A 9,713-nucleotide genomic window follows, 5' to 3' on the forward strand; every position below is an offset into this window, starting at 1 on the left:
TTTTTGTATACCACTTTTTTTGTTCCACCGTTATTATGTTTCTATTGGCTCCACGGTTTGCTCGATGGCACAGAGGAAGGTCAGGCCTCAGGGTCTGAATCCCTCCGCTCATACTGCTTATGGATAAAATCAAGGACTTCATGGCAGATTTTGCTCTAACACTAAGCGCACAAATGTGATCATGATTCATTATAATCTGTATCCTAATGTCCAGCTGTGCACAGATGTTAAGATGCTTCAGATTTTCATACTCATCCAGCTGCAGTTAAATTATTACAGATTTTCCTTTTTTTTTTTTCACCTTATGGTCATGGGAAACGTTTTTAAAGTCAACCCAAAGAAAGTCGTAGTGTAAAACAAAGCAGCTTTTCAAAATCCTCAAACCTGTTTCAAACATAATCGTCGTCTGAGACAAAATAAAAAAAAACATAACACGCTTCATCCAAAGTACGAAAAGCATTTTTTTGTGTGTCGACCAGTGAAGTGAGTCCTCTGAGTCTCAGTTAAACCATCGTGATTAACAGAGAACATCTGCCAGCATATTCACCTTACAGTGGACATTCTCACTGTGGGAGACAAATCAGAAACCCTGGCGTGATCAGAGCCTCTGAAGAGGGACACCTGTGCAATGAATACACAAACCCATCCAAATCCTCTGCTTGTCACATTCTTCACACTCTACCGCATAATGTTTCAATATCATATTCATCTGGTGGTGACTTTATAATTCGCTTACTGTTATTGAACCTAGTCTCACTGCTAAAAGCACAGTGAGTATCATGGCTAACAGCAGTGAAACATACCACGTTAAATCTGAACTTACTGCCTCTCACACACAAAATGTTTTATTTTCTCATTACTTGGGCTATTTACTGACAATCTGTGCTGTATATTGCATTGGCACCATGTTCTACATCTGAACAGGCTTTTATTGGCAAGCTTAATATGTCCAGCTCAATATAGTCAGCACACTGAGTGGAGTGGAGCTGAATTTCTCTACATGCTATTATGAAAAACACCAATAAAACATGCACGGCCTCTTTACCAGAAATATATATATATATATATTATATATATGCAAGCTCAGTATCGTTAAAGTGGCGCTTTTATGTAATTGTGTCTTTTTTGTTCAGAGCGTTTAGAAGATAGAGCAGGGGTCACGTGAAGTGGGAGCTCGAGAGTCACTCAGAGGACAAGCAGAGTTCAAAGGGGTCACGAGGACATTGTCCATTTTGTCTGGGTGAAGTGTGTGCGTGTGTGTGTGTGTGTGTGTGTGTGTGTGTGTGTGTGTGTGTGTGTGTGTGTGTCTGGCCGGCTCGAGGACAGATCAACTTTCTCTCTCCCTCTGCTCTGGTCATCAATTAGTTGAGTCCGGCGGCGGCTCGCGCGCCCTGTCACTTCCCCACCGGACCGCCGCTCGCTCGCTTCCGCGCTTTCCGTGGCCCCTCGGCCTCGACCGTAAAATATGTGCGCGACCGTTTTACGCGCACGAGCAAATAATCTGAAAGGTTTACGAGTCCCGAACGCGGGCGTCGGTGAGTAAGCCATTACATCATAAAACAGCTCGCGCTTGAGTCAAATCTCAAATTATTTACCAGCAAGAAAGAAAATCACAGAAAGATACTTTCTTTACATTTTATTGAGCATTTTCTCATAGGTAGTATATATACGCAATTACTTGACAAGGACACTAACATAAACCAACAATGTAAAAATCCATAAAATATACACTTTCCTGAACGTTTTAGGTAGTTTGGGCGAATAACATCAGTAGGCTACCCCCCCCCCCCCCCCCCGCCCCCCGCGACACCCTTCCCCATCAACCCATTATAGCGCAAATACTGGAGAAAAAGTAAAACAGCTGGAAAGGTTAAATCACACCCCCACCACCAAAAATTACATCATTTTCAACGTACAGGGTGGGTTCTCCGTTGCTTATTTCTATACAGTTTAAATATGAACACCGTATGAGAAACACACACTCCTCAGGTGACCCGTGCTGTGTGTATGGGCTTGTTCGAAAGGTATATTACACACACGACACACGTTTACAAAATAAGATCGTTTGGTTTGGGGGGGAGAGGGGGGTGTCCTAAAGCTTCACAGCAAGTGCCTGACAGATAAGAAGTACATTTGACATCAAACAAAATAAAATCTAAGTAAGAAGTTAGGTGGTTTTCTTGGAATGCAACAAGGAATTTTTGTGTCTCCGAGCAGCTCGTCCCCGTTAGGTTGCAGGTTACTTTGTTGTATTTTTTAAATACACAATGCCCCACTTCACCCCTCTTTTTTTTTCTTGCTTTCTTTTCTTTCCACAGTCTGGCGGTTCCTTCTCCCTCCAAATTATTTCCCAGTTTGAGACAGAGAGGCAGACACAGTCCAAAGAAGCAGTTGGATGAAATTGTTTAGTGACTGGCGACATTAGAGGGACCTCTATTTCGCTCTCGTTTTTTCCCTCATCCCTCCTCAGGTAAAAAAAAAAGAAAATGTTTATATATACTTTTTTTAGCCCTAAAGTTTTCACACCAGTCACGTCTGGACAGCACTTTGAGATGGGGGAGGACTGAACAGGCATGTCTTCGCATCCATTCTCCTCTTCCTCTTCTTTTATGTTTCTCACATCAGTTTATTTATTTTATTTTTCCCTTCTTTCATTCCGTCCGTTTCTCCTCTTCCTCGACACTACCGTTCACCGTGGAGGAAGATGACGAGGAGGAGGGAAGAGGAGGAGTTGATCAGCTTGTTCTCCTTCTTCCACTTCATCCTCCGGTTCTGGAACCAGATCTTGATCTGCCGCTCCGTGAGGCAGAGCGCGTGCGCGATCTCGATGCGCCGCCGCCGCGTCAGGTACCGGTTGTAGTGGAACTCCTTCTCCAGCTCCAGGGTCTGGTAGCGGGTGTAGGTCTGCCGGCCGCGCCTGCCGGGGGCTACCGAAGGTCCCTGAGAGAGAGGGAGGGAGGAGAGGGTTACACTTTAACTGGGACCAGACTAACACTGCACCTGGTGACAACAGCGCGGAGCACTGCGTCACCCTCAGAGCGGCCTATTCTGCTCTATTCAATAGTATTGTATTCATACTGTAATTTATTCTGCCAAGTTGAGGGTAAAAAAAAAGTTACAATTCAACCCTAAATCAAATACATTCAGTACAGTGTATGATTCAGATCGTACACAGTATGTGTCTCTGCGTTTTTTATTGCGTTGAACTGCTTCAGAAATATAAAACATATAATTAAAACAAATAAATAAATATATTTTTAACATTAGTTGTAAGAATGCTTTATTTTTAAACAGTATTTATAGGCCTATTGCATAAAATATACTTTTTTTAATATCAGCGAAGACAGACGCGCCTTGTTTCTAATACACTGACACTAATAACAATACAAATAATAAACAGATTAGTTAGCACAATGACGGATGGTAACATTTCAGAGGGAATTCCCCCGGTGAGGATCAGTTTCCAGGGCTTCAGTCCCTCTCTCATCCTCAACCACACCGGCCTCTCTCAGCTCCCGGTGGGAAACAAATCGGCGTGTTGTCATTTTAGCAGCTTCGGTTTCTGTATCGATCTCAGAGCAGCTCCACGTGTATGGACGTGCCTGGCGCTGTGGGGTTTCGCATCTATATCTATATACCCATAAATAAAAAAAGTGAGGCAAAGCGGATTATGGCGGGGCACTCAGGGTTCCCGCTGCCACTCTGGACTCTCTCCAGCTGCCATTTACGTCCTCGACTGTCATTTATAGTCCCGCGCGGCGTTTGATTCCGCGTGTCTCTCTTCTGCCTGTTTTCACCTCATCCGTCATAACTCGCAGTGTCCTGCAGGGATTCGTACAACAGCAGCCCTCTATTATCCAACATTAGGCGGCGACATCTCAACAGGCCGTTTTCTCCCTTAAACAAAGACAATCAGCTCCTCAGTGCAGCAGCTCGCCACCGTCGCTTTCTGCTTCTTTTTGCTCACAGCAGCATAAAAAAGGACTTGTGCTTATTTTCTGGAGACGAATAAATCAAATCAGCCCCCCCCCCCCATCCCCTCCCTGCTTCTCATAAACTGTCCCTACGCGTCTCACTTTCACTCGGAACTTGGCAAGTCCGCTTGTACTAATATCTGATCTGTTGGGTGATGAATAAACATGTGAGATAAGAGAAGGAGGAAGGAGCTGTCATGGCTTTCTACACGTTTCAACAGTTTGGAGAAGCAAAGAAAGATTTTCTCTCCTTAAATGGCAGGTGCTGAGGGATGATTTTATTTTTCTAATCTGGACTGGGAACCTGGAAGAATATTAATATTGTATTTACAAAAAACAAGGAGGTACTTAAAGTGAAATGTGAGTAGAGACTTCATGCTTGAAGTTCCTTCTATCTGTCCTCTTTATCTGCTCCTTGTTTTCACCCACAACACTGTCTCTCTCTCTCTCTCTCTCTCTCTCTCTCTCTCTCTATGTCTCTCTCTCTCTGACAGGCTTCCTCTTCTCTTGACTCTCTGCGTCGGTCAGCAGGTCACATACAGTAACAGGAGCTACAACCCAAACAAACCCGCTTTTATGACGGATAATAAAATAGCGAGCACATGACTGACTGACAGGCCAACAAACGGGGATCATAAAGCAGCTACTGGGAGAGGAGGAGGAGGAGGAGGAGGAGGAAGCAGGGAGCAGTGGGGCTGACAGCGGAAACAAACGTCAGTTTTATGACGGGGATCATAAAATATGCAAGAAAGAGCAGAAGAGGAGGAAGAGGAAGAAGCAGACACTCACCGTTGCACGCGTTCATCCGCTGCATCCACGGATAAATTGGGGTTGACGCCGCGTGCTTGTCGTCCATCGTTTCACCGAACAGCCCCTTCCCACTCAGCCCCGCGCACTCCGCTTTACGGTGCATGCCCTCCTGGCTCAGCGCGAGCTGGTGCTCCTCCAGGCTGCACTGATGCTCCTTGTCCCGGTAGAAGCTGGTAGCCGCAGCCGCAGCCGCCGCAGCCGCCGTGGCGTAGTCGCAGCCACCGGCTCCGGTCGCACCCCCCCACCGCTGCCGCCGCCCGGTGCCCGCCATACACTCCACTGGCCGCCTGCTGGTAGTAGCTGGACGCCGGGTACGCTTTCTCCTGGTGCACGCCGCCGCTCGCGCCGTAAGCCACCGCCGCGGCTGCGGTGACGGCCGCGGCGCCGGGGTAATGTCTGAGCGGGTGGTCCGCGGCGTATCCCGACGAGTAGAGCGGGATCTGACCAAGGAACGACTCCGCCGACTGTGCGCCTCCACCCGTCCCCGGTAGCGTCACCGGGAAAGAGGAGTTGACAAAATAGGAGCTCATCGGGAGAAAGTGCAGGAGACGAGAGAAAGGAAGAGAAAAAGAGGAGAAGAGGAGAAGTAGAGGAGACGAAGAGGAGAGGGGAGGACGGGAGGCAACGAAACAAACACAACAACAACGTTGACGCGCTGAAGGAGCAGAAGAAGGAGGAGTAGGCTAACTGCTAAAGGCTAACGGTTCTCCCTCCCTTCCTCCTGCTTCTGCCTTCCCCTGCCTGCACTTTATGATTTGTTGTGTTTTATAGCCGACAGTCCGACGGGCTGCTGCTATCACTTAGTTTATCACAGATCGGGAGGAGGGGGTGAGGAGGCTGAGGGTGAGACGACAGGGGGTGGGTGGGGTGGGGGTGTATCTGGGTGGCTGAGTGCCAGTGTGGGACAGAGCGAGAGAGAGAGAGAGAGAGAGAGAGAGAGAGAGAGAGAGAGAGAGAGAGAGAGAGAGAGAGCGTGTTTGTGAGTGTGTGTGTGTGTGAGTGCAGAGGACGGGATGGGGTGACGAGGGATGTTACGGGGGGAGGTAGAGAACAGCTGACCTCACACTGACCAATGGGGAGCTTCTGTGTCTGGCATTCGTTCGCCCCTTTTCCTTTCGCTGGCGAGAGGAAGTGTGTGTGTGTGTGCGTGTGTGTGTGTGTGTGTGTGTGTGTGTGCGTGTGTGTGCGTGTGTGTGAGTGTGAGTGTGAGTGTGTGCGTGTGTGTGTGTGTGTTTGTGTTTGTGTGTGTGTGTGCGTGTGTTTGTGTGCGTGGTTCTACTGCGACCCCCCCCCTCCACCTCCACCACCACTTTCCTATTTCCCTCCTTCAGTCTCCTGCTCCCTTTCTCTCTTTCCAAATCTCATTCAGTCTCTTTCTAATCTTCCTCCGGTTCCCGGTGAGATTGCACAATCACGTCGGAATCCTCGGCGCGTAAAATTGATTCTTTCTCTCCCCGCGTGTCTTCTTCCGTCTGTTGTTGGACCCATAAAAAAAAACTCACACAAGCACACGCACACGAGCCCTCCCTGAGAGAGAGTAGTGTTTGTGTGTGTATGTGTGTGTGCGTGTAATAGAGCGAGGGGGGGTGGGGTGTTTGCTTCTGCACCACCAGAGGCAACCGAATAATAAAACATATTCCCGGTGCTTTGCAGATAATACCGACCTCGTTAAAATGAATTTGGCGAGCGTAAATCACAGCCGGGAGCGCGCACTGGTCATGTGTGGTCCCTTGTGTGTGTGCGTGTGTGTGTGAGAGAGTGAGCGAGTGAGCCTACATTATAATGTGAGCTCTGCATGTCTATAATTGAGGTGTTTGTACATGTGTAATTGGTAGAATTTGGGTTGGTGGGCAGATTTATGCCCCCCCCCCCTCGCCTCCCTCCCGGGGCCCGGACAGTGTGGGGAGGTGTCTGTGTGTGAGTGTGTGTGTGTGTGTGTGTGTGTGTGTGTGTGTGTGTGTGTGTGTGTGTGTGTGTGTGTGTGTGTGTCCATCCCCATCAGAGTACCTGTAATCTGGCAGTTTTTTTTCTTCTGATCATGAACTGATACATATTGATATGTTATTTCCTCGAGATTACCCGGGTTAACCTGGTGCTGTGCCGCTGTGTGGACGCTCCCCTGCACTGGACCCTGGATCCAGGGGCTGTGGAGCCTGTGGAAAATTGAAGTGTTCCAGGAGCAGGTCTGATCAACGTGCAGTGAGTTATTATTTTCTCTCCGTGTGACACTGATTAGACCGACATGTTTAACGAGAGGAAGAAAAGAAACAGAAAGAAGAAAAAGTGGAAGAAAAGAAACAGTCTTCTTTGCCATTTCCGAAACGCTGATTGTAACCTTGCGGACGAAATCCGTCATTTGACGTGAAATAAATAGACATTTAGTCTCAACGATTCATACTACAACCTTAAGGAAAATATATTTTAACCTATCACTAACGCAATAACAAAAGGATTAACATATATAATGAATGAAAGAAGTTAAGTAAAAAGGGCTAATAATAATACAAAATTACAGAGCACAGGCCCGAATCTCCCATCTCTATTAAACTAAATTAATTAGGATTACAAATTAAACATATATATATATATATATTTATTATATATAATTGAATGAGAATTATTACTAAAAACTTAACCGGAAACCGTAAGGAAAAATAACTCAAGCCGTTATGTTTTCGTTTTAATGTATTCATCAGCAAATTTGCCATTGCCATGCTCATTATGTACAATTCATCAATAATTACAAAGGTTTTTATTACACAACACCATAAAGTACACGAAGACTCTAATGAAAATAATAGCCCTCATTACAGTTATATTGTTGTGACGCACTTCTGGCTAATTGTAATGGTTTTCTCAATGAATTCATGAATTCCAAAAGTCAAAAATAAAAACAAAGCATGACGTAATATTCTAGTTTCTAGTGTGTAAAACTAATCCTTTATTTTAAGTTGTACAGTAGGATTCCATAGCTCTCCTATTTCCTACCGAGTCTTGTTCTCGGGAGAGAAAGAAAGTAAGGCGGGATAGAGGAGAAAGAGGAGCTCGGCCTTCTTTTCATTCGCACTTACAAGAGGAGTTTCTGTCGCCGGGTCGTAAAATAATCGCGGTCATAAATAAGTCTCCCCTCTTTGTGTCTTTTTCTCCCAGTTTGGCCCTACAGGCTCTGACTTGTCTGCACGGCCGCACTGCAGACTGTCCGACTGACACTCACACACAAAGGCTCTATTTTTACTTTTCACTTCACTCCGCATTCCTCCGCGTCTTCTCCCGCGTATTAAAAAGTATCACTCGCTCAGAGCGGGGAGCCACATAATAAGTTTAAAGCCCGGTCTGTGTAGGATCACACGGACAGATGGGGAATCTCTCCCTCTCTTCCTTTCTTTCTAACTTTCATTTTGGACACCCCCTCCTCACCTCCTCACCTCCTCCCCTCCTCTCCTCCTCCTCCTCCTCCTCCCCTCCTCTCCTCCTCTCCTCCTCTCCTCCTCTCTCTCAGGCAGGACGCTCCGTTTCCTCTCCGCTTTGTGGGAACGGGAAGCAGCAGCATTGTGTTGGAGCTGCCTGTGGTTTAATCATTAATGAGCGCTAACATTTGGGGCAGGACAGGCAGGGCCTACAGCCTGGGACGCGCGCACACACACACGCAGGACGGTAAATACCATTATTATATATATATATATATATATATATATGTGCAGTCCATATGCATTAGCACGGTCTTAACGTGATTGTGGCTTTGGCATAATACCAGTGGTGCCCGCTCACTGCAGCCCCGAGCGAGACGGTGGCTCTCTGACAGAACACTGCCGTATTCTGATTTATCCAGTGCACGGAGCAGTGTGTGTGTGTGTATGTGCCTGTGTGTGTGTCTGTGTGGACGCATTCATAACTGAGCAGAGGCTGTGTAACACTACACGGGATTGATATGCTGTGGAGAACGTGTTTAACATGTGCTGAATTGAATGTCAAAGCCTGGCAAGTGAGATCTGAGTGTTTATAACAAATGTTACATTTGTAGGGGTTTATAAGACTGTAAAAGTAAGTTAACTATATGTAAGCTGCAGCTATTATGGATAATAATATTCCAATCTGCTCCAGTCAAATGCAACATAAATTAAACAAGGCTTTTTAAGACTTGACAGGTAAATTATTATTGTTCCATGACAGGTGCAGATAAAAACATGGCGTTATTCATTAGATTATTTTCTAACTTAATCTTTAGGTTGCATTCAGATAAAAAATACAGCAGAGAATATAAGCTTGGCAACTGGATCACAGTTTAGTAATAATAAGCTTATAAGTGAGATAAGATCTACGCTAGTAGCTTTACAGATTTAAAGCTGCTAGCCATCCTATTAGCTTAAATGTGCTATTCACTGTAGAATAATTAAACTGCGAAATTAGGCAAATGTGAGGGCAACAGCATCATGGGACCACCTTGAAATATTCATATGTAATATTAGTACTCCATGCATGCTAGCTGTGGTGTAGCCTATAGCTGGAGTCTAATGAGAGGCCCGGTGTTTGTCATTGCAGGTGTGCTGCAGTCCGGGGCAGAAGTCACCAAGCAGCGGAAACAGTCGGTGGGAGCAGCTGAAGAAGAAGCGGGGAGTGTGTCCGGTTGGAAGCAGAAGTTTATATGAGAGAGACACACAGGAATAGATAGGCTAATAGAGGGACAGAGGTTATCTTAAAGGGAAACGGTCACTTCTTCTGTCACCATGTGGTATTTCCCCTGCATTCACCGTCATCTCCTCTACAGTAACAGTCACGACAATTGAACCTCAACGCTCGCCGTAGGTAAGTAAGCACAAATCAAACTTTAATTTAACATTAGGCTATAATTTGAGTGACTGATGGGGCCAACATGTTGCCTTGCAAAAGCTTGCATCGGGGCTTTTTGCTTACATTACTTTAATTTACATT

At 46.1% G+C, this 9,713-nt stretch overlaps 1 protein-coding gene across 1 annotated transcript; it reads right to left on the reverse strand.

Annotated features, from left to right (window-relative positions):
* Positions 1 to 1,852: 1,852 nt before the first annotated feature.
* hoxb6a (homeobox B6a) lies at positions 1,853 to 5,592 on the reverse strand. The gene is made up of 4 exons (XM_053444489.1): positions 5,008 to 5,592; positions 4,764 to 4,964; positions 3,208 to 3,209; positions 1,853 to 2,940 (listed from the first exon to the last, which is right to left on the reverse strand). The coding sequence occupies exons 1-4, from the start codon at positions 5,312 to 5,314 to the stop codon at positions 2,683 to 2,685; spliced, it is 768 nt and encodes a 255-aa protein (XP_053300464.1). The 5' UTR covers positions 5,315 to 5,592; the 3' UTR covers positions 1,853 to 2,682.
* Positions 5,593 to 9,713: the final 4,121 nt, after the last annotated feature.

Source organism: Pleuronectes platessa, chromosome 16 (genome assembly GCF_947347685.1).
Source record: "Pleuronectes platessa chromosome 16, fPlePla1.1, whole genome shotgun sequence".
NCBI classification, from domain to species: Eukaryota; Metazoa; Chordata; class Actinopteri; order Pleuronectiformes; family Pleuronectidae; genus Pleuronectes; species Pleuronectes platessa.

Coding starts and splice junctions, on each gene's coding strand:
- hoxb6a (XM_053444489.1), bottom strand. CDS start 5,314: ATGAGCTCCTATTTTGTCAACTCCTCTTTCCCGGTGACGCTACCGGGG. Junction 4,965..5,007: donor GGGGGGGTGCGACCGGAGCC/GGTGGCTGCGAC, acceptor CGGCTGCGGCTG/CGGCTACCAGCTTCTACCGG.